This window comes from Periophthalmus magnuspinnatus, chromosome 9, assembly GCF_009829125.3.
Source record: "Periophthalmus magnuspinnatus isolate fPerMag1 chromosome 9, fPerMag1.2.pri, whole genome shotgun sequence".
Classification (NCBI taxonomy): domain Eukaryota; kingdom Metazoa; phylum Chordata; class Actinopteri; order Gobiiformes; family Gobiidae; genus Periophthalmus; species Periophthalmus magnuspinnatus.
The window spans coordinates 2,486,148-2,508,442 of record NC_047134.1 but is presented as its reverse complement, the minus strand read 5'-3'; the positions used below and the strand labels follow the sequence as shown (position 1 = coordinate 2,508,442).

At 43.3% G+C, this 22,295-nt stretch overlaps 1 protein-coding gene across 1 annotated transcript in view; it reads right to left on the bottom strand.

Moving 5' to 3' along the window:
* LOC129456504 (CD5 antigen-like) overlaps positions 1-22,295 on the bottom strand; it is a 48,875-nt gene that overhangs the window by 2,960 nt on the left and 23,620 nt on the right. Inside the window, exon 3 of the mRNA XM_055224003.1 lies at positions 1,002-1,268. Within this exon, the coding sequence (XP_055079978.1) occupies positions 1,002-1,268 (267 nt within the window). The remainder of the gene's footprint in view (positions 1-1,001; positions 1,269-22,295) is intronic.

Below are 22,295 nucleotides of genomic sequence, written 5' to 3'. Positions count from 1 at the left end.
AAACATGACTGTCAATCTCCCTCGGACTGGGGCTCCATGCAAGATCTCACCTCGTGGGGTCTCAATGATCCTAAGAAAGGTGAGGATCAACCCAGAACTGCACGGGAGGAGCTGGTCAATGACCTGAAAAGAGCTGGGGCCGCCGTTTCCAAGGTTACTGTTAGTAATACACTAAGACGTCATGGTTTAAAATCATGCACGGCAGGGAAGGTTCCTCTGCTTAAACCAGCACATGTCCAGGCCCGACTTCAGTTTGACAATGACCATTTGGATGATCCAGAGGATCATGGAAGAAAGTCATGTGAAAGTCAGATGAGACCAAAATAGAACTTTTTGGTCTATTTAGAGAAAGAATAATAATGAGTAATGTGAGACAACTGTTGTTGTGATTTTGGGCGTTACAAAAATAAATGAATTGAATTGAAACATGGGGGTGGAAACATCATGCTTTGGGGGTGTTTTTCTGCACATGGGACAGGACGACTGCACTGTATTAAGGAGAGGATGACCGGGGCCATGTATTGCGAAATATTGTGGAACAACCTCCTTCCCTCAGTTTGGGCATTGAAGATGGGTCATGGCTGGGTCTTCCAACATGACAATGACCCGAAGCACACAGCCAGTCTCCAGACCTAAACCCAATAGAAAATCTTTGGAGGGAGCTCAAACTCCGTGTTTCTCAGCAACAGCCCAGGAACCTGTCTGATCTGTGAGAGAGAGAAGATCTCTGTGGAGGAGTGGGCCAAAATCCCTCCTGAAGTGTGTGCAAACCTGGTGAAAAACTACAGGAAACGTTTGACCTCTGTAATTGCAAACAAAGGCGACTGTACCAAATATTAACATTGATTTTCTCAGGTGTTCAATAGTCCATGATTTCTAAGTGGGAGAACTTGCACTGTTCAAATACTTATTTGCCTTACTGTATGTACATGTGTATGTGTGTGTGAGAGAAACATAAAAATGTGAGATCAGACTTTTACCTGAACACTTCACCTCCAGACCCCAGGGAGAGGAGAATGAATCATAGACACATTCTCTCACTGCAGACGTCTTCACACAGTCAGAATCGACCCTCCACACTGGACTCTGTGGAAAATCATGTCTCTGTTCTCTATAAACAGCAGAGCCACAGTCCAGGTCTCTGCACACAGCAGATGTGTCCTCCAGGAACCAGAGTCCAAAGGGCTCCACCCGTCTCCACTCTCCTCTGTGTCTCACCTCCACAGTCCCAGCACAGCGACTGGCCCCTCCCACCAGCCTGAGTGGCTCTGAACAGACAAGAGACAGAGTGAGCCCCGCCCCCTTTACCTGAGCAGGTGATGTTGACAGCGGCTCCAGAAGGGCAGGTCTCTGAGCCAGAGCGGGGACAGTCCATCAGAGCAGACTCTGCACTGATCCTGAGCACAGACTGGGCCCCGAGACCAGACGCACCGAGTCTGTGGACACACATGTGTGACATCATCACTCTGAGCCAATAGGACACACACAGGACTGTGACATCATCACTCTGAGCCAATAGGACACACACATGTGTGACATCATCACTCTGAGCCAATAGGACACACACATGTGTGACATCATCACTCTGAGCCAATAGGACACACACATGTGTGACATCATCACTCTGAGCCAATAGGACACACACAGGGCTGTGACATCACCGCTCTGACCTGGTGTCGTCCTCCTGTTTAGTCCTGGTTCAGTCCTGGTTTAGTCCTGTTTAGTCCTGTTTAGTCCTGTTTAGTCCTGGTTTAGTCCTGGTTTAGTCCTGGTTTAGTCCTGGTTCACTTGTTCTTAAACACGTGAGAATCTCTCTGTAGTTTTTCAGAGTAAACATGACAGACTTGAGTCTGGCTCTTTGTTGCTGACAGAGCTGATCCTCCTCAACAGATTGAATCATGTTTTTAGCGTCTCTCTGGGTTTAAGACAAAACTCACACACTTGGACTCGTCTGTGTCCAACAGGACTGTCCTCATGTCCAGAGACACACACAGAGGACACGCCCCCTCTGTGTGTATGTGTATGTTTGTCTTTATCACCTTGAGAGGACCACCACCCGACAGTTCACTCGTCTGGTGGGAACCAAAATGCTGTTCCCTACAAAAATAACCATATATTCAATGAGAAAAGGCTCTAAACAGTCTCCTTGCAAATTTTCAGTGTAATCCCCAAACGTGACAAAAACTGGACCGGAGTATGTAAAGTGTGTAGTAGAGTTTACTCAGTATCGGCCTCTAGTGGTACTGCTACTGGAGTGTAGTACTGCATTTATACACACTTTTTACACACTTGTCAAAGTGCGCATGTGCTTGGGCACTTGTCCCCACAAGGTAATAAAGACAATCTCTAGAACTCGTGAGTGTAAACTGCACTTCAGACATAAATCAGTTGAGAAAATATAAAAGGACAAAGTTATAAGGACAAGGACAACGGGAAATGATGACTCCACATGAAGAGGATGGACATCTCACAACATTTGGTATAGAGACCAGAATGTCTTAGACGTTTTAATGTCGTCAAGTTTAATGTGGTGCTATGCTAATCAACCAAATTTAACCTAGCCAGTTAGCTTTGCAGTTTTTCTAACTAGCTAGCTAGCTAGCAGCTGTAAGCACATGGTCAGGGTGAAGAGGAGAGCAGCAGTCAGTGATCATTGTATGGTAAATACATTTTTAGTTCTTCAAAGTATTTTCAAATAATTGTTTATCCACTTGTGGATGTTGTGGGACTGTCTTGGCTGACACGTCTCTGCAACATCGCGTGGCAGTTGGGGACAGTACCTGTGGAATGTCAGACCGGAGTGGTGGTCCCTCTGTATAAGAAGGGGGACCGGAGGGTGTGTTCCAATTACAGGGGAATCACACTCCTCAGCCTTCCCGGTAAGGTCCAGGGTACTGGAGAGGAGAATCCGACCGATAGTCGAACCTCAGATTCAGGAGGAGCAGTGTGGTTTTCGTCCTGGTCGTGGAACACTGGACCAGCTCTATACTCTCCATCGGGTCCTTGAGGGCTCATGGGAGTTTGCCCAACCAGTCCACATATGTTTTGTGGATCTGGAGAAGGCATTCGACCATGTCCCTTGTGGTGTCCTTTGGGGGCTGCTCTGGGCGTATGGGGTCCAGGACTCTTTGCTATGGGCTGTCCGGTCCCTGTATGACCAGAGCAGGAGCTGTGTTCGCATTGCTGGCAGTAAGTCAGACCTGTTCCCGGTGCATGTTGGACTCTGCCACGTCTGCCCTTTGTCACCGGTTCTGTTTTATATTTATGGACAGAATTTCTTGGCGCAGCCAGGGGCTGGAGGGGGTCTAGTTTGGGAACCACAGGATCTCATCTCTGCTGTTTGCAGATGATGTTATCCTGATGCTTCATCGAACCAGGACATGCAGTAGGCACTGGGGTGGGTTGCAGCCGAGTGTGAAGCGGCTGGGATGAGAATCAGCTCCTCCAAATCTGAGGCCATGGTTCTCGACCAGAAAAAGGTGACTTGTCCTCTCCGGGTGGGTGGAGAGTCTCTGCCTCAAGTTGAAGAGTTCAAGTATCTCGGTGTCTTGTTCATGAGTGAGGGAAGGATGGAGCGGGAGATTGGCATTTGGATCGGTGCAGCTTCTGCAGTGATGCGGTTGCTGTATCAGTCCATTGTGGTGAAGAAGGAGCTGAGTCTAAAGGCAAAGGTCTCGATTTACCGTCAATCAATGTTCCTACCCTCACCTATGGTCATGAGCTCTGGGTAATGACTGAAAGGAGGAGATCGTGGATACAAGCGGCCGAAGTGGGTTTCCTCCGCAGGGTGGCCGGGCGCACCCTTAGAGATAGGGTGAGGAGCTCGGTCATACGGGAGGAGCTCAGAGTAGAGTTGCTGCTCTTCCGTGTCGAGAGGAGCAGCTGAGGTCACTCTGGCATCTGTTCCGGACGCCTCTTGGATACCTCCTTGGGGAGGTGTTCTGGGCATGTCCCACTGGGAGGAGGAGGAAGATCCAGGACACATTGGAGGGACTATGTCTCTCAGCTGGCCTGGGAACGCCTTGGGGTCCCACTGGAGGAGCTGGAGGACGAGTGTGTGGAGAGGGAAGTCTAGGCCTCTCTGCTGAAACTGCTGCCTCCGCGACCCGGCCCTGGATAAAGCAAAAGAAAATTGATGGACCATTTTAATAAAACATGTCAAATGTTTTCCTTTATATGGTTGGTTTTGACAAATGTTTGTATTGTACTTTTTGAAGCATTGATGCATCTTGAGAAGACGGAAACTTAGGACGACTGGTCAGTGATGACCACCTCAATGCAAACTGCAAAATGAAAAAGATCATTTCTGAGGGGAGGCCACATCTCTGTTTTTTGCCACAAGGGACATAAATGGTGGAGAGGAAATAACATGGACAATGGAGGGAGCGACTGGCCCTGGAGGAAACAGGTACATGAATGTCAAGTCCATGTTTGTACAGAAGCTGTCTACTGTGGGGCATATAGAAGTCCATACTGATGTTAACTTGTGTCCGCAGGCTGGAGGAGAATCGCTGTCTGTGTCTGTGTTTGCTGAGGCTGATCTGCCAACAACAGAAGACCAAGGGACCACTATAGCTGAAGGTTTAACTGTATTCAAGTATTTGTGGTTTATTCAAGTATAAACCACATTCTGGTTTAGGTCAGTTTAGTGGGGTCCTGTAACACACTGTTGTGGGGACCACAGGAGGCAGAGTGACAGAGTATTACTCCATCTGAAGTCTTGTTTTTATATATTATTTTAAACTGGCCTATAGTTTGATATGTGCCATTGACTTTAGGCTGTGCAAAAGTTTCCTTCATGAGCATTTTTGTTTCTCAATATTTTTGAAGGATATGTTTTAATTAAAATGAATAACACAAAGGTGTTTCTGTGTCTATGCATTTTATCAGGCCATTTAAATTATTGACACATTTTAATTGTGAACATGCTGTGGCCGACAACTACCTAAAAACATTTGAGAAACATAAAAATGTGAGATCAGACTTTTACCTGAACACTTCACCTCCAGACCCGAGGAAGAGGAGGAGGAACCATCGACACATTCTCTCACTGCAGACTTCTTCACACAGTCAGAAAAGACCCACCACAATGGACTATCTGGAAAATCATGTCTTTTTTCTCGATAAACAGCAGAGCCACAGTCCAGGTCTCTGCACACAGCAGCTGTGGACTCCAGGTCCCAGAGTCCATAGAGTTCAAAGGGCCTCACCCGTCTCCACTCTCCTCTGTGTCTCACCTCCACAGTCCCAGCACAGCGACTGGCCCCTCCCACCAGCCTGAGCTCTGAACAGACAAGAGACAGAGTGAGCCCCGCCCCTTTACCTGAGCAGTGAAGCCCCGCCCCTTTACCTGAGCAGTGAAGCCCTGCCCCTTTACCTGAGCAGTCAGGCCACGCCCCTTTAACTGAGCAGTGAAGCCCAGCCCAGAGTAAAACAAAAGTTCTTTTTTGTCAACTGGACAAAGGTTTTAGAACAGGGGTGCCTAAACTGGGCCTAATTTTGCATCCCAGCAGGTTTAATTTAGCCCACAAGGGGGCTCTGAGATTTTAGGAATACAGTGGTCCCTCACTATATCGTGGTTCACCTTTCGCGGTCTTGCTGCTACGGGGATGTATTTTTTTGTGTGCAATTTGCATGCTTTTTTTTTATTTTTACAGTGTATGAACGTGTTTTGTGTTGTGGGTCCTGTCTGTTTGTAAGAATCTTCTCAGCAAAAAACCCCAAACAAAAACAGTACCAACAACTACCCAAAACTGTTCTTCACTCAGAAAAAGACACCTGCACCAAGGCCTTCAGTGGAAAAATACTCTAAAGCAAAGCGACGCCAGGACGAAGAGGCGCGGTCAGAGGAGGAGGTGTGGTCAGAGGAACTGTGAAATACGCCTGAGTCACTATTAGTAATTTCTTATGTGTCCAACCTCGTAGGTTGATCATTAAAATTTTATTTGTTACAGTATTTTTAAAAGCTGTCATTTTTATTTACAGTACAGTACAGTATTTGGTTTCATTCTATAAGACTGTGCTTATTTTTCAAATCTACAAAGGTTTGAACTTTCAGAGAGTTTAAACAAGAGAGAAATGTGAGAAAATGTTAACGCCTGTGTGAGAAAAGTGTATAAAGTGTGTGGTGAGGGTTTTTACAGACAAAAACATAAAGAATAATTGTAAAAAATAAAGATACTTCACAGATTTTGCCTATTGTGGGTTATTTTTTAGAATATAACCACCGCGACAAACAAAGGACCACTGTAATCTGTTTTGAGTCAGTTTGTAGTGAAAAGACTGCCAGGAGATGGAAGGAGGACAGTCCTGTCTATTTCCTCATTTTTAAAGTCAGAAAAAAACATAACTGAAGAAGTAATCTGACCAAAATGAAGAAGACGCTGGGATGAGACGCCAAATGTCACTCTAACACTGTGGCAGAGTGGTTATCCTGTGTCCTCCCGCTCACCAGGAGGTTGTGGGTTAGACTCCTGATCTGAGTGGAGTGTGCATGTTCTCCCTGTGTTACTGTGGCAGAGTGGTTATCCTGGTGTGTGAGTGTCTTTACCTGAGCTGTTGTCTTCTGCCATGAGCCCTGCACACACAAAAGTCATGTCACAAAATGGTGTTTGTTGGTCACATGACACAGAGCTTCACACAAAATGCTGTTAGGCTCATTAAAGCCTGCTTTAGTCCCGCTTTAGTCCTGTTTTAGTCCTGCTTTAGTCCCGCTTTAGTCCTGTTTTAGTCCTGCTTTAGTCCCGCTTTAGTCCTGTTTTAGTCCTGCTTTAGTCCTGTTTTAGTCTTGTTTTAGTCCTGCTTTAGTCCTGTTTTAGTCCCGTTTTAGTCCTGCTTTAGTCCTGTTTTAGTCCCGCTTTAGTCCTGTTTTAGTCCTGCTTTAGTCCCGCTTTAGTCCTGTTTTAGTCCTGCTTTAGTCCCGCTTTAAACCTGTTTTAGTCCTGCTTTAGTCCTGTTTTAGTCTTGTTTTAGTCCTGCTTTAGTCCTGTTTTAGTCCCGTTTTAGTCCTGCTTTAGTCCTGCTTTAGTCCTTTTTTAGTCCCGCTTTAGTCCTGTTTTAGTCCTGCTTTAGTCCCGCTTTAGTCCCGTTTTAGTCCTGCTTTAGTCCTGTTTTAGTCTTGTTTTAGTCCTGCTTTAGTCCTGTTTTAGTCCCGTTTTAGTCCTGCTTTAGTCCCGCTTTAGTCCTGTTTTAGTCCTGTTTTAGTCCTGTTTTAGTCTTGTTTTAGTCCTGCTTTAGTCCTGTTTTAGTCCCGTTTTAGTCCTGTTTTAGTCTTGTTTTATTCCTGTTTTAGTCCTGCTTTAGTCCCGCATTAGTCCAGCTTTAGTCCCGTTTTAGTCCTGCTTTAGTCCCGTTTTAGTCCCGCTTTAGTCCCGTTTTAGTCCCGCTTTAGTCCCGTTTTAGTCCCGCTTTAGTCCCGTTTTAGTCCCGCTTTAGTCCCGTTTTAGTCCCGCTTTAGTCCTGTTTTAGTCCTGTTTTAGTCATGCTTTAGTCCTGCTTTTTTCCTGTTTTAGTCCTGCTTTAGTCCCACTTTAGTCCTGTTTTAGTCCTGCTTTAGTCCCGCTTTAGTCCCGTTTTAGTCCTGTTTTAGTCCTGCTTTAGTCCTGCTTTAGTCCCGCTTTAGTCCTGTTTTAGTCCCGCTTTAGTCCCGTTTTAGTCCCGCTTTAGTCCTGTTTTAGTCCTGTTTTAGTTCTGTTTTAGTCCTGCTTTAGTCCTGTTTTAGTCCTGCTTTAGTCCTGCTTTTAGTCCTGCTTTAGTCCTGTTTTAGTCCTGCTTTAGTCCTGTTTTAGTCCTGTTTTAGTCCTGCTTTAGTCCTGCTTTAGTCCTGTTTTAGTCCTGCTTTAGTCCTGTTTTAGTCCTGTTTTAGTCCTGCTTTAGTCCTGCTTTTAGTCCTGCTTTAGTCCTGTTTTAGTCCTGCTTTTAGTCCTGATTTAGTCCTGCTTTAGTGCTGCTTTAGTCCTGCTTTAGTCCTGTTTTAGTCCTGCTTTTAGTCCTGCTTTAGTCCTGCTTTAGTCCTGTTTTAGTACTGTTTTAGTCCTGTTTTAGTCCTGTTTTAGTGCTGCTTTAGTCCTGCTTTAGTCCTGTTTTAGTCCTGTTTTAGTGCTGCTTTAGTCCTGTTTTAGTCCTGCTTTAGTCCTGTTTTAGTCCTGTTTTAGACCTGTTTTAGTCCTGCTTTAGTCCTGCTTTAGTCCTGTTTTAGTACTGTTTTAGTCCTGTTTTTGTCCTGTTTTAGTGCTGCTTTAGTCCTGCTTTAGTCCTGTTTTAGTCCTGTTTTAGTGCTGCTTTAGTCCTGCTTTAGTCCTGCTTTACTCCTGTTTTAGTCCTGCTTTTAGTCCTGTTTTAGTCCTGCTTTAGTCCTGTTTTAGTCCTGTTTTAGTCCTGCTTTAGTCCTGTTTTAGTCCTGCTTTAGTCCTGCTTTAGTCCTGTTTTAGTCCTGCTTTTAGTCCTGCTTTAGTCCTGTTTTAGTCCTGCTTTTAGTACTGCTTTAGTCCTGCTTTAGTCCTGTTTTAGTCCTGCTTTTAGTCCTGTTTTAGTCCTGTTTTAGTCCTGTTTTAGTCCTGCTTTAGTCCTGGTTTAGTCCTGCTTTTAGATCAGTGGTTCTTAACCTTGTTGTATTGATCCCCACCAGTTTCATATGCACATTCACCAAACCCTTCTTTATTGTCAAATATTTTTTTTGTTTTGTTTTTTTAATTCAAGATATAATTTTGTTTTGTTTTACTGTTGTACAAAATGAATCGTGCATTAACATCACTGTGTTCAAAGAATAAACCCAATACAATGCATGAACTCAACACATTACATATATACCTTTTCATAAAGACATGACTTTTTTTAATTCTACCACACTGAAATTATTAATTTTTTTTACCTTATGTATTTCAATAATGAACTTATTGTATTTATGCTATTTATTATTTTTAACATTTTAACACACACCGTAACTCCACAACCAACTGTGCTGCATGTAAATTCAAACGGCATGTCAAAGCAGAGGAATGATTCTCTTTAAATATGTCACTGTCATTACGGTAATGCCCTTCCGTGGTCCCTTGAAGACGTCCAATCAGAGCGCAGTTGTCGCCGGGATCCTCCCAGTCAGCACTGGGGCATCACTCTGGCCGTGTCTCAATTCACCAAAGAACGGCTCATTTAAGTCGCGCGGGTACTTCAATAGGCACATCAAAGGGTTCATTTGTCAAACTGGGACACGGCCAGAATCTGGACACGCTCGCAGTCCACGAATCATATGAGTCGGGTGTGTGTCTTGACCTCTGCCGAACCCCAGAGACTGACCCACCGAACCCCTAGGGTTCGATCGAACCGAGGTTAAGAGCCACTGATTTAGATGAAGATAATCGTTCTTATGTTCAAGGGGACATTTGTCTTGTGCCGCAGCTTAAACACAGTTTCACTCACACATCACAGTCGGGGACAGTCAGAGCTCTTCAAAAAGAAGAAGACAAATACGTGTCCATTTTGTGTCTGCACAGCCATAAAGTGTCACTGCACCAGCCCCATTTCACAAATATCATGAACAAAACCACACAGTCGACACATTCAACTCACAGATCCTGAAGCTCACTGGAGATTAAAGGGACTTAAGCCTCTGTTGAGCACATTTGTTCAAGAGGGAAACAGAAGTGACAAATGAGAGTTTATTTGTGTTACTCTTAAAGTGATGTGCTCCAAACACCTGAAGGAACAGTTTCATATTCACCACACAACAGGTGAGAGGGGTTCTGACAGTTCATCTGAGCTCAAAGTTTAGACAAATGTCCTGAACAGAAGGAAACTCTTTCCTGTCAGTCACCTTCATGGTTTTATTTACGTTTTTAAGTTTGGTTTTACATTAGACAAAGACCTGAGGCTGTGCCACACTGTGTGTATAAGACTCTCCAAAACAGCTTTAGAAAAACAGATCAGGATTTTGGGCTCAAACAGCCTCAGTCTCCTTAAAAAGTGGAGCCTCTGGGACAGTTTTGAACAAAGAAAATCAGCATGTACATTCCATCTGAACAACTGCAAACCCTTGACCTTCTCTCACTGAGCTTCATGATGAAGTCTCTGCTCCTCAGCGTCAGGGAAAGCCACAGCAGAGGTCAAAGGGTAAAGGCCATTTCAACATTTAAAACTAAAAGAAGTTTGGGACTTATCTTTTGTTGTTCACACGCTCGTCCTTCAAAGACCCAATTTTAAAAAATAACACAACAGCACCTGAAGCAGCATCTCACAGAAAACAGTGTTAGTTACTTAAAAAGTACAAAGACCAGACCAGGACCAGTGCTCCAAGGGCCATCATCAGGACTGAACCAGGACTAAACCAGGACTGAACCAGGACTGAACCAGGACTGAACCAGGACTAAACCAGGACTGAACCAGGACTGAACTAGGACTGAACCAGGACTAAACCAGGACTGAACCAGGACTGAACCAGGACTGAACCAGGACTGAAAATGGCAATAAAATGTGTAGTTTCCTCTTTTTTGTCTTCATACCCACACTTCCTGCCCTTTGAATGTGTGAAGTTTATTACATCATGTCATTCGGTCATCTAGTCTTTTTTCGTCCATTCACTTCCGTTAATGTGGTTAGAGGTTTTTCTGCTGCTGATGCTGCTGAGGCTAAAAGTCGTGCCAACATCAGTATCAGTCTATATCTCTCATACAAACACACTAAAGTGGATTGATCCTGAATTGTTCCTTGTTTTACATGTGACATTATTTCATGATAATTTTGCATCACATTTTAACATGAAACTATTGGTATCAGGTCATTACATGATAGTATCATGTTAAAATGTGATGCTGCAGATTTTTACTATGAACTGTCAGTTATACACTGGAGCGAGGCTGATGAAGGTAATGCCCCCAGAGACGTCTAGTTGTTAATAATAATAATAATAATAATAATAATAATAATAATAATAATAACCCCTCCCCGAACCGCCACCTTAACGTGGTGGAGGGGTTTGAGTGCCCGAATGATCCTGGGAGCTATGTTGTCAGGGGCTTCATGCCCCTGGTAGGGTCACCCATGGCAAACAGGTCCTGGGAGACGGGTCTGACTAAGAGCGGTTCAGAAGCCCAACATGAGGAGAGAGACAGCAAGGTCAGTTACATCGCCCGGACTGGCGTTACCGGGGCCCCACCCTGGAGCCAGGCCTGGGGTGGGTGCTCGACAGCGAGCGCCTGGTGGCCGGGCCTTTCCCCACGGGGCCTGGCCGGGCTCAGCCCGAAGGAACGACGTGGGGCCGTCCTCCCCGTGGACCCACCACCTGTGAGAGGAGCCATGAGGGGCGGGTGCAGAGAGTCGAAGGCGGGGACCTTGACGACCGGATCTCCGGACATGGTGACTGGCTCTGGGGACATGGAATGTCACCTCGCTGGGGGGGAAGGAGCCTGAGCTTGTGCGGGAGGTTGAGCGTTACCGACTAGATATAGTCGGCCTCACCTTCACGCACAGCCTGGGCTCTGGAACCCAACCTCTTGAGAGGGGTTGGACTCTCCATTTCTCTGGCGTTGCCCGCGGGGAGCGGCGGCGAGCTGGTGTGGGCTTGCTCATTGCCCCACAGCTCAGCCGCTTCGTGTTGGAGTTCACCGCGGTGAACGAGAGGGTCGCGTCCCTGCACCTTTGGGTCGGAGACAGGTCTCTCACTGTTGTGTCGGCCCACCTCTCCGGGTGGGTGGTGAGTCTCTGCCTCAAGTGGAGGAGTTCACGTATCTCAGGGTCTTGTTCACGAGTGAGGAAAGGATGGACCTTGAGATTGACAGGCGGAACGGTGCAGAGTCTGCAGTGATGCGGTCGCTGTATCGGTCCGTTGTGGTGAAGAAGGAGCTGAGTCCAAAGGCAAAGCTCTCGATTTACCGGTCAATCTACGTTCCTACCCTCACCTATGGTCATGAGCTCTGGGTAATGACCGAAAGGACAAGGTCGCGGATACAAGCGGCTGAAATGGGTTTCCTCCACAGAGTGGCCGGGCGCACCCTTAGGGATAGGGTGTGGCACTCAGTCACAGGGGAGGAGCTCGGAGTAGAGCCACTGCTCCTACACGTCGAGAGGAGCCAGCTGAGGTGGCTCGGGCATCTGCTCAGGATGCCTCCTGGACGCCTCCCTAGGGAGGTGTTCTGGGCATGTCCCACTGGGAGGAGGCCCCGGGGAAGACCCAGGACATGCTGGAGGGACTATGTCTCTCGGCTGGCCTGGGAACGCCTTGGGGTCCCACCGGAGGAGCTGGAGGAAGTGTCTGGGGTGAGGGAAGTCTGGGAGTCCCTGCTTAGACTGCTGCCCCCGCGACCCGGCCCCGGATAAGCGGAAGAAAAAGGATGGATGGATAATAATAATAATAATAATTAAAACTGCAAGCAGTGATAAAGGCCCTCGCCACCCCTTGCGACCGCGGGGTACACGCCACCGCGGAGATCCTGCCTTTCGTTCCTGCTTACATCGCCCCTCCCCCCAAAATCAGCGACTGAGTAATACTACTCCATTCATTCCAATGAGACCATTTATGACATTGTCACGCCTGAACGGTTGGAAATAGAGGTATGTCTTCATTGGCTTTTTTATTCAGTATTATGAGAGGAATATGTGTACCAAAATTTAATGGTCTATGACACAGTAAATATTTTTCATCCCAGTTAACCAAAACCAATGTATTTCAATGAGAAATGTCAGACATTGCCATGGCAACACCTTTGAAATTAGAGGTATGTTCTTATTGACTTTTTTGTTCAGGTTGCCAAGCCAAATGTCCATGCCCAATTTCAAATGTTTACGTCAAAGTAATTTTTTTGGTCCAATTCAAAAGTTCAAGGGGGCGCTGTGGAGTAAAAAAAATTCTGACATATGTAAATTGTATATTATTTCGTGTAGATCAAGATTTTAAACAAAATGTATATGCCGGGAAATAGGACACTGCATGTGTGAGTTATGCACACTTTAACACTTCAAAATATTGCTTTTTTTTTGCAGGCTGGCCACACCCACATTTTATGATGTAGAAAAATCCAAGAGAGTTCCCTATAATCCCACATGGATCTAGTTCATTTTGACCAATTTGCAAATTCTTTGAATGAAAATCTGAGGCGCAAAAAATCCAAATGTGAGAGGTAAAATTTTGAAAAAATGGGGTTCCGCCCACAATGGCCGACTTCCTGTAGGGTTTAGGGTGGGGTCATAATATAATTTTTTACTTGTCTTCACATCTTCTATGTTTGTAACAAATTTCATTTGTCTACGATGAAAAAGGTCTCTCATTGACGTAATGCATTTCAAATTGAAATTTGGGTCCAATAAAATTGACTTTTCGTTAATGTTCAGGGGGTCAAAAGTGGATTCAAAGTCGCGACCAAAATAAGAAGAAAAATAATGGAAACGCATTTTCCACCTATTATTTTTCTCCTAAACCATAACAGCTACAGTCATGTGACTTTCTCACATTGTGCCCCATCACAAATAAGGCCCCTGTGAATTTTTTCACACGTCCACGACAAATCGATTGTCTTCTACGAATTTTTGAAAATGAAATTTGAAGAGGGCGCTAGAGAGCCATTTTGTGAGAGAGTGCCTTGATTTGCATATCATTGCATTAAGCTCACAAATGTGCATAAACGCTGTATTAGCGTTTTCCCAACAAAAAATGTGTGAAAGAGAAATATTTTATTGAAATATTGCAAAAATTGCAATTTTGTTGAAAATTCACCCTGACCACACCCGAAGTCATAATCAAAATGTAATTGTTAATCTTTAATCACACATGGGTTTAGAGGGATTTGGCCAAATTTGACGTGTTTGTGATGAAAACTGGGCGAGAAAATGTCCTGAATGTGAGGGTGTGCACTTTTGTCGTTCTCGGGTTTGATCCAATATGGCCGACGTCCTGTACATTTTAGGGCGGGGCCATAATATCATTTTTGTCATGTCCCGACATGTACTATTTTTTGATGTGAGTTTCGGATTTTTACGTCGACTTTTTTCCGAGTCGGGCTCCCATTGGCCCCATAAAATGAAAGTTTGAGGTGGCGCTGTGGAGCAATATAAAATCTGACCTGTGTAAATTGTATATCTATGTGTTCAGATCAACATTTTGAATAAAAAAGTATATTCATGCCGGGACGTAGGACACTAACTGTGTGAGTTACATGCAATTAAAAACTTTAAAAAATGGCTTTTTTCTTTGCAGGCTGGCCACACCCACATTTTATTACTTAGAAAATTCCAAAAGAGTTGCTGATAATCCCACATGGGTCTAGTTCATTTTGACAAATTTGCAAGTTTGTTTAATGAAAATCCATGGCGCAAAAAATCCAAATGTGAGAGGTAAAATTTTGAAAAACTGGGGTTCCGCCCACAATGGCCGACTTCCTGTAGGGTTTAGGGTGGGGTCATAATGTAATTTTTTACTTGTCTTGACATGTTCTATGTTTGTACCAAATTTCATTTGTCTACGATGAAAAAGGTCTCTCATTGCCGCAATGTATTTCAAATTTTGAGGTGGCGCTATTGAGTCATTTTGATACATTAATTTTTTTGAACATCAAAATAATTAATTTTTCACCAATCTTGAATTTTGGGTCCAATAAAATTGACTTTTCGTTAACGTTCAGGGGGTCAAAAGTGGATTCAAAGTCGCGACCAAAATAATAAGAAGAAGAAGAGTAATGGAAACGCATTTTCCACCCATTATTTTTCTCCTAAACCATAACAGCTACAGTCATGTGACTTTTTCACATTGTGCCCCATCACAAATAAGGCCCCTGTGAATTTTTTCACACGTCCACGACAAATCGCTTGTCTTCTACGAATTTTTGAAAATTAAATTTGAAGAGGGCGCTAGAGAGCCATTTTGTGAGAGAGTGCCTTGATTTGCATATCATTGCGTTCAGCTCACAAATGTGCATAAACGCTGTATTAGCGTTTTCCCAACAAAAAATGTGTAAAAGAGAAATATTTTATTGAAATATTGCAAAAATTGCGATTTTGTTGAAAATTCACCCTGACCACACCCAAAGTCATAATCAAAATGTAATTGATAATCTTTAATCACACATTGGTTTAGTGGGATTTGGCCAAATTTGAAGTGTTTGTGATGAAAACTGGGCGAGAAAATGTCCTGAATGTGAGGGTGTGCACTTTTGTCGTTCCCGGGTTTGATCCAATATGGCCGACTTCCTGTACATTTTAGGGCGGGGCCATAATATCATTTTTGTCATGTCCCGACATGTTCTATTTTTTGATGTGAGTTTCGGATTTTTACGTTGACTTTTTTCCGAGTCGGGCTCCCATTGGCCCCATGAAAATCAAAGTTTGAGGTGGCGCTACCGAGTCATCTTTCGTTATTTTTTCTCGTGGTCTTTTGTGACAATTAGAGCTCGTCGAGTTCTAATTTTTGACACCACTCACTGCCATGTCGGGGCGTGTTTACTACTTGATTTTTGCCATTTTCCGGGTTTCGGACGCGGTTTTAATGAGTCCCTCGCCGGGACGGAGTCCCAGGCTCGGGCCTAATAATAAAAACTGCAAGCAGTGATAAAGGCCCTCGCCACCCCTTGCGACCGCGGAGTACACGCCACAGTGAAGATCCTGCCTTTCATTCCCGCTTACATCGCCCCTCCTCCCAAAATCAGCGACTGAGTAATACTACTCAATTCATTCCAATTACACCATTTATCACATTGTCACGCCTGCACGGTTGGAAATAGAGGTATGTCTTCATTGGCTTTTTTGTTCAGTATGATGAGAGGAATATGTGTACCAACTTTCAATGGTCTATGACAAAGTAATTATTTTTCATCCCAGTTAAACAAAACCCATGTATTTCAATGAGAAATGTCAGACGTTGCCATGGCAACACCTTTGAAAATAGAGGTATGTTCTCATTGGCTTTTTTGTTCAGTATGGCAATTGGGATGTCTATGCCAAATTTCAAATGTTTGTGACAAAGTAATTTTTTGCATACAATTAAAAGGTTCAAGGGGGCGCTGTGGAGCAATATAATGTCTGACCTGTGTAAATTGTATATCTATGCGTTCAGATCAACATTTTGAAAAAAAAAGTATATTCATGCCGGGACGTAGGACACTAACTGTGTGAGTTAAGCGCAATTAAAAACTTAAAAAAATTGCTTTTTTCTTTGCAGGCTGGCCCCACCCACATTTTATAACTTAGAAAATTCCAAAAGAGTTCGCTATAATCCCACATGGGTCTAGTTCATTTTGACCAATTTGCAAGTTTCTTGAAAGAAGAAGAGAGAAGAGAGAAGAAGAAAGAAAAATTCGAGGGGTAAAAAATTCAAATGTGAGATCTAAAATTTTGAAAAAATGGTTCCGCCCACAATGGCCGACTTCCTGTAGGGTTTAGGGTGGGGTCATAATATAATTTTTTACTTGTTTTGACATGTTCTATGTTTGTACCAAAGTTCATTTGTCTACGATGAAAAAGGTCTCTCATTGCCGTAATGTATTTCAAATTTTGAGGTGGCGCTATTGAGTCATTTTGAAACATTAATTTTTTTGAACATCAAAATAATACATTTTTCACCAACCTTGAATTTTGGGTCCAGTAAAATTGACTTTTCGTTAACGTTCAGGGGGTCAAAAATGGCTTCAAAGTGCCTACCAAAATAATAATAATGGAAATTTTTTTTCCACCCATTATTTTTCTCCTAAACCATAACAGCTACAGTCATGTGACTTTCTCACATTGTGCCCCATCACAAATAAGGCCCATGTGAATTTTTTCTGAAGTCGATGACAAATCGATTGTCTTCTACAAATTTTTGAAAATGAAATTTGAAGAGGGCGCTAGAGAGCCATTTTGTGAGAGAGTGCCTTGATTTGCATATCATTGCGTTCAGCTCACAAATGTGCATAAACGCTGTATTAGCGTTTTCCCAACAAAAAATGTGTGAAAGAGAAATATTTTATTGAAATATTGCAAAAATTGCGATTTTGTTGAAAATTCACCCTGACCACACCCGAAGTCATAATCAAAATGTAATTGTTAATCTTTAATCACACATGGGTTTAGTGGGATTTGGCCAAATTTGACGTGTTTGTGATAAAAACTGTGTGAGGAAATGTCCTGAATGCGAGGGTGTGCACTTTTGTCATTCCTGTGTTTGATCCAATATGGCCGACTTCCTGTACATTTTAGGGCGGGGCCATAATATCATTTTTGTCATGTCCCGACATGTACTATTTTTTTATGTGAGTTTTAGATTTTTCCGTTGACTTTTTTCCGAGTCGGGCTCCCATTGGCCCCATGAAAATCAAAGTTTGAGGTGGCACTACTGAGTCGTCTTTCGTTATTTTTTCTCGGGGTCTTTTGTGACAATTAGAGCTCGTCGAGTTCTAATTTTTGACACCACTCACTGCCATGTCGGGGCGTGTTTACTACTACTTTACTACTTGCCATTTTCCACGCTCCAGACGCGGTTTTAATGAGTCCCTCGCTGGGATGTTGTCCCAGGCTCAGGCCTAATGCATTTTACTCATGAGTGCCTTTCAAAACACCCAAGGACACTGCACAGAACAAGTAAAAACACAAAAACAGGAGAAAAACACACAGTACAAACCTGGATGAGGATGTGACTGGTCATGTGGTGTAGGATTGTCTGAGGATCATCCCCCAAAACCTCCTGTAAATGTGCAATAATGTTCAAAAACACAAACTGTGACAAAGATGCAACACTTTAGTAATTAGTTTGTATCTATAACGAGTTGTAGAAGTTCTTAATTCAAATCTGATCAAACTGCAGAATAACTACAAAAGTCCCACTGGTGCAAAGAGATGGAGCTCAGTGTGTCCTGTTTTAGTCCAAGTTTAGTCTTGGTGTAGTCCAGGTTTCATCCTAGTTTACTTCCCCTTTAGTCCTGGTTCAGTCCTGGTTCAGTCCCAGACTCATCTGCTGTGTTCACAGCAGACTCAGGGCTGTGAAGTCACTGAAATGTTTTTAATGGAACAAACATTTAATTATGTAACTATGTAAACATGTAAAAATGTAAACATTACCATTTACACACAGAAATGTGACAGCTCCATCTCAAACTAAACCTCAAACACTTGGACCAGCTGCTCTTTATTCTTGGATAAAGACTTTAAGGACGTGTCAAATACAGAAGTGTCTAGTGTGAGAACATATATCAACTTCCTTTTTCTGAGAAGTCCAACCTGTCCACGTCCTTCCTGCCGCAGACTCATGGCCGTCCGACACGAGCCCGATGAGAGCGGTGTCTTCTCAAACTTGATGAGCTTTACACAGTGGTGTGTGGAGGTGCAGCAGGTGGTGCACAGGTAGAAGAGCAGGGGGGACAGTACACAGCCCTGTGGTGCTCCTGACCTCATAGTCCCAGACTGTGTCCGAATGTCCACACTCTTCCTACAGGGGGCACTATTTAGGGGTCATGCCATTTTCAGTGGTGTCCGAATGTCCTGTCCACTCAAAATTTCCCACAATGCACCTTGAAAAAAAATGAGTAGGAGTAGTCAATATAGACCACAATGCATTGTGAGAGTCAGAAAAACAACATTGTAGCGACAGATCTGGACACAACACGACTGAAGCAGATAGAAGTGCTGGTTTATGGCACTGTTGATCCTGAGTATGAATAAAACACTTTTAAATAAACGATGCTGTGTAAAGGGAGGAGGGGTCGAGAAGGAGGTGATGGACTTGAGGTGGGACAGAGACAAAAGTTCCACTGTCGTCATGACAACAGACATCAGGGCTATGGGTCTGTCGTCATTAAAGTGTGTGTGACAGGTTTGGATGATTCTCTCATTTCCACTTCATCTGGAGGATAAACTGATGACATCACACTGATGACATCACACTGATGACATCACACTGATGTCCCTTAAAACAGAGGACGTCCTCACTCAAACTAAAGGTCAGAGCATAGGAGGGGTCATGGTGTCAATCCCGCACTGAGCAATCTCTAAAGACATGGAAAATCTGCCTATGGACTTATAAGAAGGCTCTGTGGACGGCCCAAATCAGATATTATTCAAATTTAATAGAAGTAAACAAAAAACAGCAGGTTTCCGTTCAGTGCTGGAGACAAACTGCTGTAAAACTAGTTTCCCACATAAGTCCAGTGATACTAAACAGGTTCACTGCTGTTGACCAGAGAAAACTTCAGCCTTTATGTCCTCAAAAACATCAACTTGTATGTTAGACCCTATACCAACCAGACTCCTCAAAGAAATCCTCCCTCTAATTATAGATCCTGTCCTTAGTATAAAAAGTACCTCATTAGAAAATGGCTATGTCTCCCAATCCTTCAAAGATGCAGTGATTAAACCACTTCTGAAAAAAACTCATCTTGAACCTGATCTTTTAGCCAAGTATGGACCCACCTCTAATCTTCCCTTTGTCTCAAAAATACATGAAAAATCTGAAGTTAAGCAGTTTTGTCACCACCTACAGGTTAATAATTGATTTGAAGTTTTTCAATCAGGATTCAGAGTCACAAATGACTTTTTATTAACTGCTGACAATGGACCGCTCTCAGTCCAGGTTCTGTTGGACCTCAGAGCAGCGTTTGACACCATCAATCACAACATTCTACTACAGAGGTTAGACTGTGACGCAGGTCAGAGGTTAGACTGTGACACAGGGGTCAGAGGTTAGACTGTGACACAGGGGTCAGAGGTTAGACTGTGACACAGGGGTCAGAGGTTAGACTGTGACACAGGGGTCAGAGGGGCAGCCCTCAGCTTTTTAAAATCCTACTTATCTGATAGGTACTAGTTTGTTCCTGTAAATCAGAGCTCCTCTCCGCTATGAGGTAATATAATCAGAAAATACAGCAGTAACTTGCACTGCTGATGACACACAGCTGCACTTATCAATGAAACCAGATCAGACTGATCAGAGCTCTTATTCACATATAAACCAAATCTGTAGAACAGTCTTCTTCCACCTGCATAATATCGCCAAAATCAGAAATCTTGTCTAAAAGTGACACTGAAAAACGTATCCATGTATTTGTCATATCGAGGCTACATTACTGTAACTCGTTACTACCCACATGACCTAAAATGTCTATCAAAAACTTTCAACTAGTTCAAAATGCAGCAGCCAGGCTCTTACCAGGAACCAGGAGTGATCACCTCAGTGCTGGAGTCTCTTCACTGGTTTCTGTTAAGTTTAGAGTTAAATTCAAAGTTCTCCTCCTGATACATAAAGCCATAAAGGGCATGGCCCCAGGTATCTGCAGATTCTATAGTACCATATCATCCAAACAGAGCACTCCGCTCTCAAAATGCTGGACTGGTGGTTCTAGAGAGTCTAAAAGTACAGTAGGAGGAAGAACTTTCACTGACCAACCTCCTGTGTCATGGAATCAGCTCCTGCCCATGTTAAAGAGGCTCCACTGTCTCTACATTTAAGACCAGGCTTAAACCGTTCCTCTTTTGTGTTTATGCCGAGGCCCGTTAGGAGCAGAAGTAAAACCTGCAGTTTTATTTATTAACCTGCCTAGGAGTAGCTGCGCTGGGGGAGGTATGGTAACCTGAGCAGAACCAAGTGGTACCTGCACAAAGATAAACATGTGTTTCTGCTCGGGATGAGTTGATGAGATGTAAAAAAAACCAAAAACTGACACATAAATGATGAATATTGTTGTGTCTGGTCTGCTGCAAACCAGAGCGGGACAAATAAAGGTTGTGTGTGATGCTAAAACAAGTTTAATCTGGGATAAATGCTTTAAAAAAAAAAAAAAAATTTATATTATTAATAAAATCACCAAGCTCATAACAACAAAAGCAAAAATTCCCACTCAAACTCTGATTTATAAATTACCATTGTAATAAAAATGTGGATATCGCCAGATCAAAAATGCAGGAAAATCAGGCGGCATAAGTTTTTTTTTTTATTGTTGAACGGCAAAGTTTTAAGCACAGGTGGTAGAGTAGCCAAAGATTGTACTCAAGTAAGACTAACGTCACTTTAAAATAATATTAGGCTACTCGAGAAGAAGTACAAAGTAGTGGTCCAAGAAACGATGGCATTTTCAAAGAACAGACCCGAAAAATCAGCCAAACTAAATCTCACATAAAGCTCATGCCACTTTAGACTTACTCACAGAGGGAAGAGGAGCCTTTTACTCGAGTAGGAGTAGTAATATGCTGCTAGAAAAGTACCTACAGTTACTCAAGTAAATGTGAGTCCTCCCCACCTCTGGTTTCAAGTCAAAAACTCTACTTTACTGAATCAATACATAAAAAAGAATAAAGTCATGTAATAAAGCTAATGTAGGTGAAGGGCAGAAGAAGAGCTACCACCTGGAGGCGCTCTGTACGAAACGCCACATTTTCAGCAGAGGTTAAACTTTCACCCTCACCAGAAGAAAACTCTATGGTTTGGAGATCAACTTAGTTCTACAAAAACATTCATACTGTGGGTCAAACATGTGTAGGGCTAAGAAATGGAAAAGCAGCACAGCCATTTTTCCAAATAAATGAAATGTCGCAGATGAAAAGAGGAGTCAGCAGCAGATGTATCGATTCTTTGGAGTTTTCTGCCATGTTAAAAAGTTTCCTCATCATAAACATGCCTGAAGAGCTTATAGATGTCATCCATGCATGTTTGACTAATCTAGAGATCTCTCAAACCCTATTCAAACCCTCCTTAAGGTTAGCAGTAAGATTCTGTACGAGGCTCCGCCCACAAGCCTACGTCACCCACACGACAACTCTCCATAAATATATAAAGATTTAAACCAGGAATAACTGCGCATTGTGTTTTCTGATTGGATAATCGTCTCGAACCAAAACATCAAATTATGACAAACAACTGTGTCCAATGTTTTTGTAATTAAATAAATCAGCATTATAATTGTTATGACAGACTGTATGTGACCATGTGACTATGGTGACCACCTTAAACTGTGGGAAAAGTGGGACAAGGTCTGTGATGTGGCGAGCAGAGATGGGTAAAGTAGCCAAAAATGTAAGAGTAACGTTACTTCAAAATATCACTCACATAGAAGTACAGAGGAGTGGTCCAAGAAATTACTCAAGAGTAAAAAAGTACCGTAAATTTCGGACTATAAGCCTCGACTTTTCCCACGCTTTGAACCCTGCGGCCTATACAACAGTGCGGCTTATTTATAGAATTTTACTGGAGCCACCGGGGGGGCGCTCTCTAGATGTAAACGTAAAAGTGAGACAAACACGGGGAAAGATTATGCTCTGAAGAATTCACTAGTTTTGATTTTGAATGGGCAGTTTGCGCATCATAGAAAACACACGAAGAAATGGACACAATGCAGTTTTTAAGATAAAGAAGG